The sequence below is a fragment of the Oreochromis aureus genome, linkage group 17 (genome assembly GCF_013358895.1).
Source record: "Oreochromis aureus strain Israel breed Guangdong linkage group 17, ZZ_aureus, whole genome shotgun sequence".
Taxonomy (NCBI): Eukaryota; Metazoa; Chordata; class Actinopteri; order Cichliformes; family Cichlidae; genus Oreochromis; species Oreochromis aureus.
In genome coordinates this window covers 4,722,512-4,744,782 of record NC_052958.1, presented here as the reverse complement: position 1 = coordinate 4,744,782, position 22,271 = coordinate 4,722,512, and the positions used below count along the sequence as shown (strand labels likewise).

The window sequence follows — 22,271 nt, the reverse complement described above, 5'->3', positions numbered from 1 at the left end:
AGTGTGACAAACATGTAAAGAATATAGACCTCAGGAAGGGGGCAAACACCTTTTCACACCACTGTATATGGTATTTGCACTAGAATGGATAGGCCAGCTCAAGTAAAGTTATAGAATTACAGGAACAAAAGGAAAGAATGAAGAGAACTCTATCCCCGGTCTTTGTGTGAAGAATTTTCAAAAAGAGTAAAACAGGAATGAGACCGTAGAATTTTGAACAACTTTGTAAGCCAAGTGGCCTGGGTACCTGCAAACAGCAGATGTGTTATTAATACAAATTATAGGCAATCAAGAATACATTTAAATCCAGATTACCAAGTTCCAGGATCATGTGCAGATGAGGCATTGTGACTTGTCATTACACGAAAGCACAGGTCTAATAAGTAGTGGCTGTGTTTGATTTAGGTTTGATTTTTAAAGGAACAAAGCTATTGTCAGTGTTCCTGGTTCTACCTGTGATGCTGTGCATATGCTAACTTGGCTAAAGCACTTATTGGAGAAGAGTGCACATTAAAAAAACAACTTCTGCAGTTCTAACAAGCTCACTAAGTAAAACAGGGAGTAACTAAAAGAAAAATATATTTACCACTCAATAGTTTTGCATCCCTGTAAAACACTGGCAACCTTTTAAGAGTGTACACTGCCTTTCACATTCTAACTGCTGGGATTAGAAAGTGACTAGACTTCTTTAAGTCCACATGACCCAAGGTATGAAAAAACGTGTGGGTCATTACCAGTGTTGGGTAAGTTACTTTAAATTAGTAACTTAATTACATTACTAGTTACTTCTCTAAAAAAGTAACTCAGTTACTTCAAGTTACTCATTACTTTCAAAGTAACTAGTTACTAGGGAAAGTAACTTTGGTTTTACTCAGAATTCTCTTGTTAATATGTTGCTTCCGTAACTGGATACCCAGCAAGATTGCCAGTCTTCTATCTTGCTTACATGCCACAAGTGCACTGTGCCACCTACCAATAGAAAGGAAAAAATAATGTGCACATTTCCATGAGAGAAATCCCACGCCTGGACCGTCGTTGACCGCCGCCATGATTCTAGCCTGCTTTTTACATCCAACACAAAAACTGCAGTCGTGGTGCTTTTGATTGTACTGTTAAAATCTCCCAATTCTTTTAATCTTTGGGCTGAAGGAAGGACAATACTCGGTGTATAAATGCTCAATCAACAATACTTTATTTCCATACAATTCAACACTTAAGAGCATAAGAACCATCATGATGGGGAGACCTGCCTGCAGAGGGTCACAGCAAGTCTCAAAATGGTGACGGGTTACTCAGCTTCTTATAGCCTCTAGTGGCCCCCACCTAGTCATAAAAGCCTAAACATTCACATTCTTTCTCTCACACGGCGCCTAAGTTATGACCTCGGCTCCCTGTCTTTCTGCTCTCTGTAAAGGTGGGGGTATGGAATGGGGTCTGTCTCTTCTGCTATCAGAACAACAAGGCCTTCTGCACCCAACATTCTCTTCATGATTCAGCAGTATGAAATGTCAAGAAACCATGTAACACATTCAACAGTGTCGAGTAGTACAGGTCAATCCAAAAGATCTAATGGTTTTCACACTCTTTTAAGTCAGAAGTATAATGCAAACTAAAACTACATACTGATCACACACTCTATATTAAGGGGTATAATATGATCTACAGCAGTATCATAATTCAACTACTTTGATTACATATATAAGGTAACATATGATAACCGAATAATCTCACAGTACTCAGAACTTGGAAATTCTGCCTTCTGAATAGGAAGATGTAGGTAACACCAGACTGCAGATGAACTGCATACAGAGCTGGACTGGGACAAAAAAATCGTCCCGGGCATTTTGACTAGAGACCGGCCCACCATTATAGGAAAAATCATAAAGCCTTTGAATGAAAATAAACACTGTTGTGACAGTGATGTACACTGTTGTGATGGTATATATGTATCAATCTATCAATTGTTTGTTGTAAGACTCAGATAATTATTTTTTTTTAAAGCGAGACATTTTAAATGAGAATAATAAAGAAAAGTATTTCCTTGTCCCCCCCTTTCCCTGTTAATGCCCTACCTGGCCCCCTGGCAACACTTTGCTAGATCCGCCCCTGCACAGTTACCAGCTGTCAGCTACTTAGAAAAGGATCCTGGTGTTATTTGTCTCTCAGAAACAGTTCATAACTTCCCTTCAACTCATCCATGTCACCTAAAAGGTAAACCTGTTTCTCCATCACCTGTTCAGCTCTGATGATTCAGTAAGGACATCTCCTGGTTTCATCTGCATGTTTCCTCTCACCAGATAACCAAACCGATATCATGACCAGCAGCTTTTACAGCTGTGGCTCCAGCAAACATCAGCTGATACTAGAAATTAATATTAAATAAATTCTAACAACAGCTGATCAAGCTTAAACGTGCTGCTGTTGTTTAGCACGACATCCGCTGGTTTCCTCTTTCTGGCGCAAAGTGGGCGATAAATAAACAAGAGAGAAAAGCCGATCAGCTGATCATTGATCAGTTTCGTGATTGAAGTAGAAACAGGAGAGAATGAGAGAAGAAGAGGCAGCTGTGCAGCTTCAGCTTTGTGTCTTTTTCATTGTAGCTGAAGTCCGGGACAAACTGTGTTCCTTTTCACCTCAGTATGAAACGCGTAATATTTTCTCTGAATACGAGACGATTCTGTTTTTTAGGGACGGTTGGCAACTCTAATAATTAACCGTATGAACAAAATAAAGTTCAACATCAGTAACATAGCACCCACACAGCTGTATAGAAACTCCGTCATGCTAGCTAGCACGCAGTACGAAAATGTCAGCATACCGAAAATAAACTCCACCTAAACTTGGTTTATATCTGACTCAGATAGACTGCAGGTCATAACTTCTTACCTGAAGTTCAGTTCACCTGACACGCGGACGGGCTGCCGCTTCGGGTCTCTCCTCTTGCCTCCCCTTTCCTTCATCCACCTGCTGGCCTCCACCACTTGCTAATGTTATTGAATCTGTGGAAGCTCCGCGATATCCACCACACGAAGTAACGAGTAACGAGCCTATCTAAATCCCAGTAACGAGTAACGCGTTCCTGGTTTTGGCATAATAACTAGTTACCGTGCTCGTTACCACAATAATAACGTAGTTACTGTAACGCGTTACTTAATAACGCGTTAGTCCCAACACTGGTCATTACCACTAGAGGTATCAGGTTAAAACCACTGTGGGACCTTGCCTCACCCTATTAAGTGACCTATTGAGGTCATCTGATGCAAGATCTGATTGGCGCCTCTGTGATTCTGTGGTGCTTTCCCTCAAATCTAGCAATGAAAAATAATTAACTACATCCTGGTTCATGCACTCTCATCAGTTACCAGCACTCACTTTTCATTCTATTCTGTTTGTCCTGTATTGACCTTCAACACTGGTGAAGTTCACCGGTGTTTGCAAAAAAGTAGGCATCCCTCTTTGTACATAATGCAATACTTAATATCTCACCTATTAAGGATGGAGTTGACATATTGCTATTATTTTAGCTGTTTAAAGGAAAGTACCTTATTTTTTCCTGAAGGAATGAATCATGACAAACTTACGAGTTTCCAGTTTAGGAAATGTAAAAAAAAAACCACGGATTTGTGCACTAACTTGTGGTTAACTGCTCAACAAGGAAACACAAGATTTAAAGGCTTAAGTTTCTTCTTTTTAGCTTGTTTGTGAACCCATTCCTTTTTGGGTTTCTTTGCTAAATTCTATGATACGCAACACTTGCACTTTCCCACAGGAATATATATCAGTGCAGGGAATTGTTGAATTCTTGATGTAACCTAATATCATAGGATAATGGCATGCTTTAAATGAGCTGTTTTTTCAGCATTGTGTAATAATTTCCTTGTTATCACTTATTCACCGTATTTTCTTTGAAATTTCTAGTTTCCTGGTAACTTTACTGAAAGAAGCCGGTGTGTGCATGTTAGTTCACACATCCCTGTGGTGGTGATTCATGCAGTGTGTGTATGTATGGACATTGCATATATAAGGGACGGAGTGGGGTGATTGGGCACATCCTCCTGGTTGCACTTGCACGGAAAGAAGAAAATGACCCCACAGCAATGGATGCTGTCTGTCTGTTTTTTACTGGTCTCAGGTACCATGCATCTATTTATCTATTTTGAATATAAATGAATTATTTTAAGCAGAATAAGTAACAAATCAAAGCAGTGTAAATATTTTGTTATATATTGATTTCATGCATTACTACAGTTTTCCTTATTCCTTATATCTTAGAAAAACATTACAGAAAAAATGTTGATGTATACTGTCCTGTCTGCAGTATGATGCACTGTATTTTCATATTTACAAGGAGTTTTCCTTGTAATTTAATGTTGTTGTTAAAGAGTTATTACATTGTCTTTTTTCCTTACCTCTCAGTTTTTGGGACCGGTGGATCAGTGACAACAACAGAAACTCAGAAATGTGAGTATAAGTTAGTGTCGTCGCTCGATAACTTAATTTTAGAGAGCCAGTCCTTTTTACAGTAATTACACAGTCTTCATTACTTTACTTGGTCACTTGTCCATCTCTGTACGATGAATTTGCAAGTAACTTAACTTTGCTGCGATCAGTTACTTGCAGGACGTTTGGCAGTGGAGTAATCCAGCCATTCAAAGGCTTGGGTTACTACGTGAGGTCCAATTGCCCGTTCACTCTCACCCGCTTCACCCACAATCGTGTGGAATACGACATCACCATACAGAGAGGAGACAACGGGCTGCTGGTTCAAGTCGAGATCACAATGAACAAAGTCCGGACTGTTCTGCAGAATGGAAGCATCCTGGTGGAGAAGAAAAGGTTTGTCCTCAAATATGAATCCACTAAGTTAGTGCTTCATTTGAAGAAAACTGCTTGTATTGGAAACCTAATATCATTTGCATGAGACACAATCTGATCTTTGTTTCTTAACATCTAATCTTAAATTACTCATTTTTTGGCTACAGAACACCAGTTAGGGTAATGTGAGGCACCAGCAAAGTGTTTTGCCCAAAGACACTTTAGTTCATTAACTCAAGTGCCACTCATACTCAGCCACCTAACCAAGCCGATCATGCTCGCAGATATTTCTGCACTTCTACCATCAGTGCTAGTTCATTATTAGCTCTGGCCCTGGGACACTGTGCATTATTAAGTGTTTGTCTTTGTGGTTGAGTTTAATAAAAAAAAAAACCCACACCATATTCTATTTGCTAGATCCTCTCACTCTCTGCAAAGGCTGTTTAGCATTATTTTTTTCCTGTCTTTCACTTATTTTCCAAAACTGAAGAAGTGAGGAGACCTCAGATCAGTCTCTGAGCAGATGTCTCCTGTGTATTTGCTTGCAGTGTCTCCCTTCCATATGATCACACCTACCAGCATATTTTTCAGTACGGGATCTACACTAGACTGAGGAGCTCTCTGCTTCCACTTTCTGTCACTTGGCGTAGTGTACCTGGAGGAATAGACAGTTTGTGGGTAAGGGATTTAAAGAGTGTGTACGTTTGACTGTGTTTAGGCTTTCATACATTATGTATCCCCTAAGAAGAATTCCTGAAGCTTCTATGTGATTTGCTGTCCAGGTGGAGCTGCAGCAAGAGCTGAGCACTGGCATGACTGGACTGTGTGGAAAAGACAACGCAACAAGTATGTCACCTATAGCACAAATAATAAAGTAACAACTAAGAGCTGTAGTATCATTCTAATAACATAAGCAACAGCACAATATTGTACACACTTGCAACAATGTTAGTGGTAGTAGAAATAATTGAACTAGCGGTTAATACAGGCCTTAATTCAATATTAATTATAATTAATGTATAGCATCTGTTATGCTAGATGTAAAAAAAGAGGAAAATTAGGACAGTTTTACATACATTATACAACCTTGTCTCTGGTTTCCTGGTATGGACCTGGCTTTAAAGCACAGTACAGACATATTCAGATGTATTGAGGCTGAGGCTTTAGAAAGGCCATTTTAAAAGCAGAAAATGAAGGAAACTTCTAAAAGCGAAATGTTTTCTCATTCTTGCTTTAAGTAGTTTTCATATTTGTTTGTTTGTTCAGTGTTCTGGGCTCTAGTCTGGCCAGCACTGTGGCTGTTTCAGTATGTAACAATGTTGTAATAGGTGCAGAGAGTAATTTGGTATTAATTTACTGACATGAGCAAGACCCTACCTAACTGCTGTCATCTGTTTCTTCCAGCACAGTATGTTGCTCTAAAAATTCTATGCATCATACTTTCATGAAAAAAAGATAAATACAATCTCTAGGAATATAAAACATTTGTTTTTGTGTATTTTGTTCAAAGTTGAATGTACATTTTATTTGTGAAAACAGGCAACAAGCAGCAGCTGATAACAGAGAGCACGCTTAACCAAGAGACGTGTCAAACGCGAGATCCTGTCTTTGTCACTAACCGAGTAAGCTGATCTTACAATAGTTTTTTTCCCATCATTTTCATAGTTTAAATCCACTTTTCTTGATTCATTTGTTTTTGTTTTCACAATTTTAGGACTCAATCAGTAACATAATTATATTATATAAACGTTGGTGTACAAACGATGTTAGTCTAAAATGTTAATGTTCCTCCAATGATATTTACAGGTATGCAGAGAGTTCTTTTCCTACACCTTGGAGTGTCTGCAAGTTAAAACACCACATTATATCCAACTCTGTGAAGCGAACTTTTACAGCTATGAAAAGAGCAAATACGTTGGCTGTGCTTTCTTCAAAGAGATTGCCCTGCACTGTGGAAACAACAGCTATGTGTGGCAGAAATGGAGAGCTATAACCAAATGTGGTAGGTGATCATTTATCATCAGTCTTAAAGTCTTAAAGAGGTTTAAAAGCTTCATAGTAGTAGTCGCAAAGTTGTTTGTTTATTGTTTATTGTTTTTTTTAATGCTTTTATGGATAAAGGATGAATTTTAATTGACATTTCATTTAGTTTAATGATGGATTTACCTTTCTGTTTTTATGAATGCAGCTGAGCCGACTTGTCCTGGAGACCTGGTATATAAAGAAGAGGGTGATGCATTTATTCCCAGCTGCTCCAACCCTAACCCCAGCTTTTCCGGCCAGGCTATCACCAGCACCTGTGTCTGTCCAAAGGGTGAATACTATGAACTGTATTTTGTTTTTTTGCCTTGGTAAGTCACATGAAACTAATCAGAACTCATCAAAACTCCTCAAAAAATGTACTGAATTATATTGTAGGTAAGGTGCTTGATGATCATGCAGAAGACCTTCACTGCGTGAGTGTGCCTAGCTGCCCCTGTGTCTTCTCTGGTAGGACTTACTTAACTGGAGACATACGTAAAACTAAGTGTCAGGCATGGTAAGTGGCCAAAAAATAAAATAAAATAATACTGGAATTTTAATACATAAAAAACCCTTAAGTTTAGAATCATAAAAATGTTTAGAAGTTTTTAAAACACATTTTAAACTCCTTTTTGTCCTCAGTATATGTGATGGTGGAAGATGGCATTGCTCTGAGAATTCCTGCCTAGGCGGATGTCACATTGAAGGGCAGTTTGTAACAACATTTGATGGCAAAAAATATGTTGTTCCTGGTAAATGCACATATGTGGCCTCACAGGTAAACAAACAGCCTACAGCACAAATATATGACATTAGGACATTTGTGCATGATTGTGATGTTAAGTTGTTTTCATGACCACATGCAGGGCTTAAACTGGACAATAAATGTTGAATTTTCTGGGAAGCATGCATCTATAAAAAGAGTCGTTCTCCAGATTTTCCAGGTATACATCCCACACACTATACAAACTATCAAATCAATTAGTAGTGAGGAAAAATGAGCCTGATTATGCACATCATTTGGAATTTGCAGGAAATGTACACATTCACACACAACATGGTTAAATTTGAAGACCAAGAAATTACTGAACTTCATCAGTCTGGTAGGTAAAAGAATGCTAGTTAGTCTGCTAGCCTCATAATATATACTGAATGGTTTCGATACATAAACACCAAATCTCTTACTAATTTCTCTCACTTTTTAGATCGTGCCCTGGTTTTCTGGCAGTCCTCTATGTATGTTGAAGTCCATACATCCTTTGGTATGAAGATCCAAGTCCAGGTGTCTCCTGAAATCCAACTTTACATTACACCATCAGGAAACCACACAGGCATGATTTCAGGTTAGTACATTAGTCTACAAATACACACTAGCCCTGGAATTACTTTTATCATTATTTATTTTATGAACCGTCAAATTATTGGTAAAACAGAAAAATGTTCTAGTTCAAACATGACTTCTGTAGCTTAACTAGCATTTTATTCTGTCTTGAAACAACCAAGCCTTCTGCTCAGCTCTTCCAATTTGCATAAAGATTTGACAGCAGAAATTTTGACATACAGAATACTTTTTAATCCTCAGTCACAAAAGTATAGAAAATGCTATTTTCACTTAAATATCACAAGCCGTACCACAAAAACCCAAATATAACAGAATTCTAGAAATGGCACTTAAATTACAAGTTGTTAAATACGTGCAGTTTTCACAGCAAACATTATAAATGTTCAAATTTTCTACCATAAAATTGTTTTTATGCAAATTGGAGGCTGCTGAGCAGGAAATGTTCTAAAAATCTGAGACAAAATAGTAAGTCTGTCTTTCAGGTCTCTGTGGCAACAACAACAACGACACCACAGATGACTTCACCAGCAGCAGCGGGATCATCGAGAACTCACCTGAACCTTTTGCGCTGTCCTGGAGCGTGGGCCCTTGTACACCGAACATACCGCCAACCTGCATTAATACCGACAACGGTATCAATCAGTCACATAAAGTAGACTGTCCTGTAAATTCACAGAGATGAGAAGATGCTTTTATCTTTAACACACAGAAAACTGCTTTATTCTAAATTGTTTTGTAAAATCATTACTTATTTTAACATCTGATGTATTTCTGCAGAAATATTTGCTGATGAAAAGTGTTCTGTCTTGAACAACCCAGCTGGGATATTTGCAAAGTGCCATGGCTACATCCCAACTGATCAGTTCCATACGGTAAGATTGTTTTACTACTCAACCAAATCTGAAGAAACTGCTGAAGCTAACTTGTGCTGACATATTGATTTAAAACTTTATAATAAGTTTAAAACTTAAACCTGCATTATGCATATAAAATTAAACCAGTTTAAGGCAAACATGTTGATCATACAGATGCATACATTTTCATTTGACTCATTACCCCGGTGCATATATTTCTACTCTACTCTTCTACTGTATTTTTACAGGCTTGCATCCTAAGAACTTGTAACTGTGGCACCAGTTTGGTCCAGTGCTTGTGTGTTGCTCTGGGCAACTATGCCAAAGCATGTGCCAGTCTTGGAGTTGAACTTGGTGACTGGAGGAAGGCTACCAACTGCTGTGAGCATTTAAAAATGCAAATACAGAAATAAATATGTCTTCCTTTTACTGCACATGACTTATAGTCTTATGTAGGCAGTTTCTGCCTTGTTTTTGCAGGATGCATTGTATAAGCAGATTATTAAATGTGAATCAAAATATTTTGTCACAGCACTGACATGTGAAAAGAACCAAGACTTCTCCTACAATGTGCGAGCTTGCAACCATACATGCCGCTCCCTGTCTGGTCCTGATCCTCGCTGTGGGCAGGAAGATGCTCCCGTGGAGGGCTGTGGCTGCCCAGAAGGAACCCACCTGAACCAAGGACAAATCTGTACTCCAAAGACTGAATGTGTATGCCATCATCACGGTGGTATAACGCCACCAGGGCCTGTTGTTATCGATGGACGACAGTGGTGAGCTGATCATTAAAGTTTTTTTTAATGAATTTAAAATTGGTCAAATACATTTTGTATTACCATGAAACTGATGGTGTATGATAAATACAGTAGTTCCAGTTTTATTAATCTTATGTTGTGTTTTCAAAAGCGACTGTAAGAATGGAAAACTGCACTGCTCCGAGGACTGTGGTAAATATATTATATTTTTGTACTAGACATACATTGCTATATGAGCAAGAGTCACAGCAGTAAACATATTATTATATCAAACTTTCAGAAATATATTTGATACATGAATTTGTTCGCATCAGGCTGCGGGAATGGGAAGGTGTGCGTGCACTGCTCAGAATACCCAGTTAAGACAGCTCAGAAAACTTGTGACAGTCTCAGCAAACCACTGGTATGTATATTTATAATTATTACCATTTTTATATAAATGTGGCTTCATCTTTAATTTCTTTTTAAAAGGGTGACTAGTTATTAGAATAAACACGTGAGCTCCTCACAAAAGTGTAATTTTCAGGTTGGTGTGATTTTCAGGTTGCCAATATGACTTGTGAGAGTGGCTGTTATTGCCCACATGATCAATATGAAGATCACCATGGAAACTGTGTGTCAAGGGACAACTGCACCTGTGTCTACAGTGGTAAAGTCTTCAGGGCAGGAGAGACTGTTAAAACCAACTGTAAAAAATGGTAACGCTACTTTACCAGTTCAGTTGCAAAGTTTTGTTTTTCTGTAAACTCAGTGTTATGACTTTATCTTACAGTGTCTGTGGTCAGGGTCAGTGGGACTGCACAGATGAGCCGTGTCCCGGGACATGTCAAGTCTATGGAAATGGACATTATCAGACCTTTGATTCTAAATGGTATCGCTTTGGTGGTCACTGCCAGTACACGCTAGTAGAGGTGAGAGCCAGAAAAATCAAAAAACATGAATGTGTTCACATGCATGATATAACATTTATATGTACTGTAGATATGTCAATTCTATTTTTAAAGTTGCAGTTTCATGATGTAGGAGATATAAGTCATACACTTTCACAAAGTCCAGGTCTCTCTCTATCTATCTATGTATTACAAAAACTGTAGCTGTTGACTTTCAGTCATTGTGGTAACCATTTGTTCATAACTACAACAAAATGCATGATTTTTGATATATAATAAGTAAGTTTTAACCATGCTTTTCCATTTCAGGATTACTGCGGAAGTCAAAACGGCACCTTTTCTCTCCGAGTGGAGAGTGTGCCCTGCTGTGATGAGGCACTCACCTGTTCACGCTCCATCATACTGGATTTGCAGGTAAGTGGCCCTATCCCTAAATATTCCTTGACCTTTATTTGGTGGTCATGTTATGCTAATTTTTATTAGTGTATTTTTTTTTGTCTTACTTAGAAATGATCAACCTCAGTCAAAGGATGGTTATTTACTCAAGTCATTCATGAATCATGGAACATAACATGCTGCAGAATTAATGATGTGCATTATGAGGTAGATGCCCATATACCAGTAAACTAATCCCTTATTTTTTTCTTCTATCTTGCTTTTCCAGAGCAAAGTCACCCTTATCCTGAATGACATGAGAGTGACCAAGCAAATCCAAAAAGGCTGGACTTTGCAGCAAGATCCACTTTACACAATACACACAGTGGGACTCTATATCATAATCTCAGTGCCCAGCAAAGGTCTAACTCTAATATGGGACAAACACACCCGGATCACCGTAGAACTTCATCCAGACTGGAGGGCGAGTAATAAAATGCTAAGAAGGATTTTAAACAGGGTCGTTCTTGTTTAGTAGAATACTGTTATCCTCACTATAAAGCTTGAAAAGGAGAGAAGTAGAATTAAAAAATGCAGAACTGAGTTAATAACATATCAAAGCCTTTCCACTGTGTACTTTTTATACTAATTTTCTTTTTCAAACTGTCTCACCTGCAGAACAGAGTGTGTGGCCTCTGTGGGAATTTTGACTCCAACGAGCTGAATGACTTGCAGATAAGTGGCTCAGCAGGTAAACCAGTCATTTTTTTCTCCTTTTTTTGCATGGGGGGGCGGGGGGTGTCTTTGCAGTGACACCAACACTTTACCTGTGACACTCAAACTAAAAACGAACTCTGTTCTTAGTGGTTTCTAGTCCAATGGCCTTTGGCAACAGCTGGAAGGCAGCCACTCCCCCTTGTACTGATGTGACCACTGAGATATTTCCATGTGAACGCAATTCCTACTGCTCGGCCTGGGCCCAGAGGCGCTGTATGATCCTTAAAGGAGGCACCTTCAAAGACTGTCACTTGAAAGTATGTTCTTCACATTGCACACAAGTTGCTTATCCATATTTAAAGCAACATAATTCAGTAGAATAACTACTATTTAAGCAGAGTCGCACAGAGAAGATTGGGACTTTTATTTTGTATATGGTGAAAATTTGATGCCAGTGTTGCTAAGGATGCTGTCAAAATGTATTAGATTACAGTTTCTCTTTTAAATTCAATAAGCATTGCAGCTATTTTGATTAACCTATCGAAGTAATAACATTTCTTGCTTTTAATTTCCTAACAAATACTTTTAAACTGGGCAAAAAAAGAGAAAAAAACCCTCCTTCACAGCTTTTTGATAACAATTGTAATGCAAACATTATAATAATTTTTGTGTTCCTAGACTTAAAAGGCATTTCTAGGTGCAGCAAGGAAAACCACTTTGGTGCACATGGATATCCAGAAGCACTGCTTAGGGCAGTGAACACTAGCAGATGAAAGGGAGTGCAAATTAAAAAACAATGCTCAACATCAACAAACTGAACAAAAAGGAGCTTGTCTCGACCTTTAAGGCATCAGCATCCAACCTTTGATGGTGTTGCATTGAAATTTGTTCCAAAACATGCCCCTTAAAAAGGCATGTTATTATGCACATAAACTTTTCACGAGAATTAATAATATACTTTGTGGATAAAGGGCCACCCACACATTACAACAACCATGGAAAGCCACGTGATGAAAGTTTTTGTGCTGATGTTAATGCCAGTAAAAGTAAAACATTACATCTGCATTTTTGTTGTGATTGAAGTACAACTTGCAATCAGGTAATTCCCAACTCTGATGTTTACTGATCCTCAGGTGGATCCAGAGCCCTACTACCATGCCTGTGTGCAGGAATCCTGCTCTTGTGAGTTTGAAGGGAAATTCCTGGGTTTCTGCACAGCTGTGGCAGCTTATGCAGAGGCCTGCAGTGACCAGGATGTCTGCATAGATTGGAGGACACCTGATATGTGCCGTAAGTTTTAAGCTTTTTCCCCACATAAGGTGTGCATTTCATCAGCCAATCATCAGTCCAGCTTATATTCTTTTTTGTGCTTCAATTCTTGCCAACACACAACTCGCATTTCTTAATGTTAAATTCAGTTTTATTTTATTGTATTTTAGTTATTGTCAATATACTAATGAGTGACAATATATAAGGCACTATCAGTAGATATATCCAACAATCTGCATGATGAGATTAGTGTTTTTTGAAGTTTACAAAACACTGAATACAACAAAAGATAAACTGTGATAATTAACGTGTGATAATTTACATCTTAGCCGTCTACTGTGACTACTACAATGAGAAGGGCCAGTGTAGCTGGCATTATGAAGCCTGTGGTAGGATTCTGACCTGTGGCAAAGACTTCACTCAGAAGCTGGAAGGTAACCAATGTTTCTCAGTTATAGTCTAACATGTTAAAGTTCAGCTTGCACAAACCACTGAGTATATTTACTTTTTGGAAAAGGCTGCTACCCCAGATGTCCAAAGGAAAAGCCGTACTATGATGAGAATACTGGTGATTGTACCACATTGAGGAACTGCTCTTGTTATTTTAATGACACAAATGTACGACCTGGACAAGTGGTGAAAATAAACTCTTTTGAATGGTAAATTGACATATTCACAATATATATGGCATGCAAATATCTACATTTTCCATGTAATCGTCATGTCATGAAGTTGTGTTTTTAGTTACACTGACAGCTGGTTATTTCCTACTCTCCTATTTTATTCAGCTCCTGTGAAAATGGAACAATTAAATGTCGTAAGTATAAGTATAAAAAATATATTCATGTGTGTACTATATGTGGCCGATAAAACAATTAATTTTCAATTCTAACTCACAACAGGTGCTTGTTCAGGACTCCTGACAAATCAGGGCTCAGAGATAGTAAAAGCATAGGAGCAACATAACTTGGCTAGTTGTAGAAAAACATGTTATCCACATTTTGAAAAGAGAATTTTGATTTGCATCTTCAACTAGATTTGTCACGGGATCTGATCAATTGTGTCTACATGTGAGGAGTTGGGAGTGATAATGGGTTTAAAAACGTTAGTAAGGGCAAACATATGTAATGCAGTGATAGAGGATACAAGGAAATATTATTGAAATTTATTTATTTTTTAAAATTATTTGTGCTTTTATGGATCCTTCTTTTAATAATTGCACTTATTATCAATTTTACTTCAACAGCACTTCCGCCCACAACTACCACCACACCAATAACATCTCTCAAAACAACTGCTTCAACTACAAGTGAAACAACTCTGCTTTCTACTACTACACCAGTGATTACCACTACCACAGTCTCAACTACCCCTGAAACATGGTCCACACCCACTGCTACCTCTCTACTAACCTCACCTACTAGTAAAACATGGTCAACAATGCCCCCCACCACTGCTATATCAACAACTCCTGTGCCAACAACTACAGCTACTTCAACTACTACTGTAACATGGTCCCCCACCACCTCTGAACCAAACACCACGACTACTTCAAGTACCAGCGAAACATGGTCAACAATGCCCACCACTACATCTGCAGCAACTACTAAAACTGGAACCAAAGGGTCCAGCACCACTGCTACAACAATGACGACTTTTACCAACGTTTCAGTGACTGCTGAAAATTGGTCAACTGCACTTTCCACCACTAATCCAACAACTCTTTCAGCTACCACCATTACCTCAATAGCCCCTACAGAAGCTAACACAACTACAGCCACTATCAGCACACTCTCCACATCACTGTCAACTTCTTCAACATCCACAACTCACTCGACACACCTTACAACAATAACAGAGTCTACAACAGAGACTCCCACTGAATCTGCTAGTACTGTACTTTCAACCTCTTACCTACCTACAAGTACCTCATTCCTTAATGCTTCAACAACACGGGCCACAGAATCAGAGACAACAAACACAGTTACATCAACATATGTCTCATCACCTCCACCATCTACAAAACATACGCAGCCAACAGTCAATACACTTCAGTCCACCAGCACCTTTGCAACCAATGCTACATCTGCTGTAACCTCAGGTCTGACAGCTATAAGCACAGAAGTTCCCACTGTATTTACTACAACCACCCAACCTACTACCTCCCACTCTGAATCAACAACATCTAAATCTACGTCGCCACTGATAACTAATGCTGTGACAACATCTGGACAAACAGAAATAACAGAAACAGGTGCTACAACAATGGGAACCCATAGCACTTCAGTAGGCACCACAACATTTTCATCTATTAATACAGAATCCACATCTAAAATTAATACAGGACCCCCAGTCACAGCAACGCCAACTCAGAACACCTCCCAAGGTAAATGTTATGCATCTGTTTTACACTGTTCATTCATCATCATAGCAGTCGTTTATGTGAGTAACCTAAACGACTAATGAGTAACCTAACCTTACTAATTGTGCTCTCTGTCAGTATTTCCCACAACATTTGGAACACTTCAGCCAACAAGCACATTTGCAACCAATGCAACAACTACTGTAACCTCAGGTATGACTGCTACCAGCACAGAAGCTCCCACAATATTTACTATGTCTACAACCACCTAACTAACTACCAACCAGACATTTTCATTTATTATGATCATAGTAGTCATTCACGAGAATAACCTAAACAATGTTTCTGTATTTTTGTGTTCACTGTTTTCTGCCACAGCACCAGTCTGTGAATGTGTAGATCTGAAGAATAAAAAACACTGGATTTGTGGTGAGACATGGACAGAGGACTGCTTTGATAAGCACTGTGTTGGTGGAAAGATAGAGTTGACCCCAGTGGTTTGTCCAGAGTCTACAACTCTGGCCTGTCCCAGAGAACGAGCCGTAAAGGTCTCGGATGGATGCTGTGAAACATGGAAATGTGACTGTAAGTGACCATACCACTGACTGACTAACCAAGAATGTCATTATTAGAGTTGTGCAGCTGGCTCAGTTTGGCATTTTAATACATTCTTATTTTCAGCTGAAATCCAAATTGTGCTTTCATTCTTTCTGATATCCCGTTCCCAGGTCACTGTGAGCTTTTTGGGGATCCCCACTATGTTTCTTTCCAAGGAATACCCTTTGATTTCTTGGATCAGTGCTCCTACATCTTGGTGGAGGAGCAGTCGCCACGTCATAATCTGACCATTGCTGTGGACAACTTTTATTGCGTGCCGGGCCTGAATGGCTCCTGTGCCAAAGGAATCATTCTGAAATATCAAAACAATGTAGCTGCACTCAACATCAACCCACAGTTGTTTGTAGTACAGGTAGGATTTCATCATGCATCCATATTCAGTAATTATACACCAGTTTGTGACTGAGAATGCTCACTGAAAAGACGGCTAATTTTGATGATAATGTTATTATACTTTAGGCTACACTGAACAATGTGACAGTCCAACCACCATATGAAGAGAATGGTTTTAGATTTGAGACCACGGGGTATATGGTGTCAATTCATCTCCCAGAGATTCGTTCTTATGTCTCCCTCACTCCATCCTATACCCTGGTTGTGAACCTGGCCATGGAGCATTTCCTCAATAACACCCAGGGACAATGCGGTGGGTACTGGTTGGAGTGCTAGAAGTGTGTTAGAAGTATATATATAAGCATATCAGAGCTCACTTCTCAATTCTCCCTCCAGGTGTGTGCGGTGGAGCATCATGTATTCGTAAAGGAGGGCAGATTGAGGATGACAGCTGTTGTGATAAGACGGCCTATGACTGGGTGTATCCAGATCCTCTGAAGCCTGCCTGTAATTCTGCACCAAGGGATGTACCCTGTCTTTCTGGGCCAACCTTAGTACCTCCTCCCCCACCTCCACCTCCCTGCCCTCCAAACCCATTATGTGAACTTCTACTCCACCCGTAAGGTCCACACATGAATATAGCCTACTGATCAGGGATTTGCTTCAAGTGTACTTCATGATAAATGTACATGTTATATACTTGTATGTTTTGACTTTAATTGTAATAGTGTGTGGCTCTCTGCCTCTTTGTGTATATTTTCAGCAAATACTATCTTAAATTCACTTTGTTTCCATTTCTCCAGTGTCTTTGAAAACTGCAGCAACCACGTGGATCTAAACCTTAAAAAGAAGAACTGTGAGTTTGATTCATGCAGGAACCTAAATGGTTCTTGCTCTTCTCTGGAGCAAGCTGCCGGTGAATGTAAAAGCTTTGGCTTCTGTATTGACTGGAGAGGACTGACTAATGGAATCTGTGGTATGCATCTTCTTTTTTTTTTGTCTTACAATCAACATGGCAAACCAGTAAAGCTAGAAATTAAGTGATTTATGAATAAATTTACTTTCTTTGCAAGTTCTCATTTAAATCGATGTATTATTAACTTCAGTGTCCTTGATCGTGTTTCAGATGTGCCATGTCCAGAAGGATTGGTTTACAGAGAATGCAGCACAAAGTTGGATGACTTCTGCTATGGAGGGTTAGGAAACTTTACTTTTGGTGTGATGCAGATAAAAAGTTAATCAGCTTGGCCATATAAGACTGATCTCTTTGTGGTCTTCTCCAAGGCACACCTGGAAAGCCTCCTGGGAGGCTAGGTTTAGACTAGTTTTACCACTTGCATTAACTTATGTGTCAAACTGGAATAACTTTCATGTAAAGGAGCCAAACAGCACTTTTTAGTCCACAGTGTAAATGCTTGAAGGCACTGGGTTCTGAATGTGACCTCACTGTCTTGTTTGACAATCAGTGGGGTTTTGCACCATGAATTTAATCAGCGTAAGATTTTCAAGGCTGGGTTTTACTATAATTTTCTGAGGAATCTCATTTAAGGGATACCCTCTGAAATTTGGTGTGCGATCGTCAGCCAGCTTCACATCTGGTGCATTGAAACCATGTGTTTGTTGGCCATCCCAACACAATCTTTACTCACCAACCACCCTCTTCTTTAAGATTAGACTCCTTATGTCTTCATCCTCTTCCAGCAAAATAAAGTTCAAGCTAAATCGTCACCAGTAGAGCAAATCCAGTGCAACTGGTCATATTGTTACTCCCACTCAGCTGTCTAAGAACCAAAGCTATCAGGATGTAGTACATTACTGCTCAAAGAAATTACTGGCCAAACTGAAATTAGATATGTTTAGATTTTTATTGGGGAAGCTGTTTCTGATTGCACCTTGTAATTTCCACATGCCTTTCCTTCATATACTATTCTGAAGATTTACACCATTTTCATGCTTTTCTCTGGCTTTTTAGCGTGCGCTATCCTGGAGCTTTGCTTGAAAAAAAAAGCACAGGTTGTTTCTGTCCCGGCAACCTGACCAGAGCAGGAAATCACTCAAACACCTGTTTGCCTGTTTGTTCCTGTAAGTTGTATAGCCTAAGATGATGGCAATGACACCTAGACAATTTTTGTTTAAAGTCTTTTACAGGAAGATAAATAAAGGATTTTCTTTCTTTTTTCCCTAAAGATTGCAAAGGACCAAGCGGAGAACCTAAACTTGTAAGTAAAAGCTACAAATTTCCACAGGGATGCTGCTGTTATGTGACACATTCTGTAATCAACAGTTTAGCTCAAATAATTTAAGCGTATTAGTATTACCTCTGAGTGTAGATTTAACAATATTTCTGTACGTGTGTTTCAGCCTGGTGAAGTCTGGCAGTCCAACTGCAAACTGTGTAGATGTAACAACCAGACTATGACTGAAGAGTGCTTTCCACCACCTCCTAAGCCAGCTCCCCTCTGTGGCCCCAATGCAGTTTTGATAAACACTTCCTGCTGTGGTGATGCGATTTGTGGTAAGTAAGGGTGTTTCATATTTTCTAGTTCTGTTAATGATTGATTTTTTAAGTTTTCAGTATCTTTTGGAATTATAGAATTTCTGTAAATTTCTGTAAAATTTACAATATATTTAAATAAAGTACAAATACTTAAAAGTAGGTAAAGTGGAACAAGAGGGTAACAAATCAAGTTTTTACAGAAAACAAATGATTGTATTATAAGTCAATTTAAGTACTTCACAAGCACTGCATAATTTCTTGGTAATTTTGTAGAAAAACAAACAATATTCTCCAATATTACCTGGTAAGTAAACTGTATTTTTCAGGGGTTGGGTATATTATGAACTGGCTTAACCTTGTCTAACTTCCAGGTATTTTACAGGAGACTTTCCTTTCCTGTACACTCAATTCGAAAGTTATGTTTGAAGAATGATTGCAACCCCCCCCAAAAAAACAAACAATTAATTATTATATTCCATAATTATAAGGTCAACCAGGAATGCAAATTTTGATTTTTTTTTTCGTAAATTGCCATTTAAAAAAAAATTATATCCAAATGAGGACAAAATATCTGCACAATATTCAGCTTTTAATTACCGGTACTTGGAATATGTTGCACAAAATGATGAAAACAGTGAAAGGGAAAAATTTGCATAGACAAACTAACCCTGACTCTAAATACAGTCTAATCTCAACAAGTGTGTTCTGTAGTTCTTAGCATGATGATTACTCCAAACAAGAAGCCAAAGCTTCATTTTTACCAGTTTACTAGCAAAAACTTTAAAAAATAGGCATGGTAGAATGATCGCTATCATCATTCATTATGAAGTAGTTCTAGAGCAGTTTTCACAAACTTTGTTGTTGGTAATACATCAAAAATATCATATATACGTCCTCCTTATAAGAGATTCCTGCTGATATCTTGGCATACATGTTCATACTTCCAAATCTTAACTGGCAATTATGTGATAATACATCGCAGAAGAGCAAGTAACAAATACACAAAAACATGTAGAACAACACCTTATATCTATTAGCAAATATATCTCAGTTGTATGAAGCTGCATCTTTGATGTTGTTAGTGACCCAAAATATATTTGAAGAGTCAGTTATTTGTTGTTATTTTTTATTTGCTTGCTTGGTTGATTTGTTAATTAGGTGGCTCCATATCGTAATGATTTATGCTTTTGAACGTGAAGGGTTTGTGGTTCACATCCAGCTGGAGACACAAATCCCATTTGGGCATCCAGCATAAAACTCAAACGCAGCTACCTGCTGTAGTGACCCCTTGTATCGGGGGAGAAGCCTAAAGTGGCCTCTTCTTAATTAATTAATTAATTTAGAAAACATTTTGACATGAAATATTAGGCACACACATTTATTGCTAATCACATTAACTAATGTTAGGTTAAACTTTAACAACACCTGTGTTTCATATCAAAATGTCTGCTGTTAAAAACATAACAAAGTCAAACACACACACACAAAAATGTGTCCTTTTTTTCAGTTGACAAGACCTGCAGTTATAATGAGAAGATATACAAGGTATGCTGCATTGAATTTTATTGTAATGTCTCTTTGTATTAAATTGATTGAAATTGTTAATCATTGTCAACCATTGTCTGGTTCTTCATTTTAAATTAAAAATGTTCTTTGTGCATGTAGGTGGGAGATCAGTGGACAGATCCTGCCCATCCCTGCAGGTCACTGAAGTGCAGTAAAGAAGGCATTCAGACTGAGACCAAAGTCTGCTCCAATGAAAGCTGCTCTGAGGTAAACATGGTTCAAGTAACAACTGTGAAATCTAAGATTGTTTTTCTACAATAATAAGCTCTTATCAGTGAAGCTTTGCACAGTACTTACATTTATTTTCAGAGCTTTTCAAAGCTTAAGTGTTAGAATTTATTTATATTCAATATTTAAATATTACATAATAACAATAGAATAACACTGTCAGACTGTGAGAAAGAAAGACTTACCTTTAAAAGAAGTTTAAAAACTACAATTAAATGCTGCGTGAACAAGCACAAGAATTAAAGTTTACAACTTGTGGGGCTTTTTCTCCAGGAGGACAGAATCTGGGATGACCAACACTGCTGCTATACATGTAAGTCAGACCCTAAATCTAACATTTCACATAAATGTGAAAGCTATAATTTATTCATTTTTATTTCACACTCTTTACATCGTTACACCTGTACTTTATTGCTTCAAACTTCAGGTAACCAGGGCTGTGCTGCTAGGATGTCCACCCTCAACATCACCGTAGATAACTGCACCACAGTCATGCAGATGCCTGTGTGTCAGGGGAAATGTGAATCTCAGCCAAGGTGAGATGAGAAATAGTGATGATGCAAATTAATGCATCTGAGGCCCTTGTCATTCAGTTCATAATCACTAACCAAAGAAAAGTGCATCTAGATTTATTGTATGAATTCTGTGCGAACTTTGAAATTTCGATTTTTTGTTTCTCTCTTCTATCCCACTTCCACCCACTCCCATTCTCCTCTGCAACAGGGTGGAGTTACATGGTGACATGTTGGAGCAGTACTACACATGCTGTCTGGACTGGATATCAGAGAGGAGGCCAGTGACTCTGCTTTGCTCTGACCTCAGTACGAGACAATACTACTACAAGCACATCACCAGCTGTGCTTGTAGATCTTGTGGCTCAAGCTGAAAAATAAAACTCAGATGAAAGAAAGAATTATTCATTAGACTTTCACATGAAAACTAAATGTATTAAAATCTTGTTCCTTATATAAAGTAAATGCTGAATCAGTTTTATATCAAATAAAGTGAATGATTAAAGCATGTATTCTTCTGTTTTCTTAAATGTAAAAACCCCATAATAAACATCATCAAGATTCCTACCCATTTGACGGTCTCAGTGGGTTTTTTTTTTTTAAATTATACAATACAATACAATTTTATTTATATAGCACATTTAAAAACCAGAGGTATGCCAAAGTGCTTCACAGAACCAATTAAGAGCAATAACAGATACAAATATACTGACAGGTGGGAGACATAACTAACCAATAATACACCAGGCACAGTAGGCACAAATCAAAAGGCTGAAGTCAATGAAATGAAATGAAATTATTATAAACATTAATCATAGCAAAAAAATAAATTACAGTACACTTACAAATGAGAGCTCTAGGAAGCTGGGAAGGAAGGCTAGGCTAAATACATAAGCTTTTAATTGAGAGTTAAAAGACTGAATTGAATAAGATGCGCAAATAGCTTGAGGGACATTATTCCAGAGGTAGGGTGCAACAGAGGCGAACACGCGGTCACCTCTGGTCTTAAGCCGAGATCTAGGTCGCCCCAGGAGCATTTGGCCTGCTGATCTAAGCGCTCTCCTAGGGGCATAAAAGCTGAGGAGATCAGTAAGATAGCTTGGTGCGGTATTA

The 22,271-nt window shown here is 38.4% G+C and overlaps 1 protein-coding gene across 1 annotated transcript; it reads left to right on the top strand.

Moving 5' to 3' along the window:
- The first annotated feature begins 698 nt into the window (after positions 1 to 698).
- LOC116334965 (mucin-5B) lies at positions 699 to 21,717 on the top strand. The gene is made up of 45 exons (XM_039601328.1): positions 699 to 743; positions 4,383 to 4,461; positions 4,611 to 4,836; positions 5,364 to 5,493; positions 5,598 to 5,661; positions 6,355 to 6,437; positions 6,622 to 6,817; positions 7,004 to 7,129; positions 7,234 to 7,354; positions 7,480 to 7,615; positions 7,704 to 7,781; positions 7,871 to 7,940; positions 8,043 to 8,180; positions 8,662 to 8,811; positions 8,957 to 9,051; positions 9,282 to 9,414; positions 9,566 to 9,809; positions 9,943 to 9,983; positions 10,106 to 10,194; positions 10,335 to 10,489; positions 10,564 to 10,702; positions 10,991 to 11,095; positions 11,346 to 11,540; positions 11,735 to 11,807; positions 11,921 to 12,090; positions 12,907 to 13,063; positions 13,372 to 13,476; positions 13,560 to 13,701; positions 13,831 to 13,859; positions 14,289 to 15,428; positions 15,543 to 15,617; positions 15,783 to 15,989; positions 16,133 to 16,374; positions 16,482 to 16,668; positions 16,752 to 16,974; positions 17,159 to 17,331; positions 17,482 to 17,551; positions 18,328 to 18,437; positions 18,543 to 18,574; positions 18,717 to 18,870; positions 20,360 to 20,397; positions 20,518 to 20,625; positions 20,920 to 20,959; positions 21,074 to 21,182; positions 21,370 to 21,717. Exons 1-45 carry the CDS (start codon positions 699 to 701, stop codon positions 21,530 to 21,532), a joined length of 6,585 nt encoding a protein of 2,194 aa, XP_039457262.1. The 3' UTR covers positions 21,533 to 21,717.
- The last annotated feature ends 554 nt before the right edge of the window (positions 21,718 to 22,271 follow it).

Coding starts and splice junctions, on each gene's coding strand:
- LOC116334965 (XM_039601328.1), top strand. CDS start 699: ATGACCCAAGGTATGAAAAAACGTGTGGGTCATTACCAGTGTTGG. Junction 12,091..12,906: donor TCAAAGACTGTCACTTGAAA/GTATGTTCTTCA, acceptor ACTGATCCTCAG/GTGGATCCAGAGCCCTACTA. Junction 20,398..20,517: donor ATAATGAGAAGATATACAAG/GTATGCTGCATT, acceptor TTGTGCATGTAG/GTGGGAGATCAGTGGACAGA.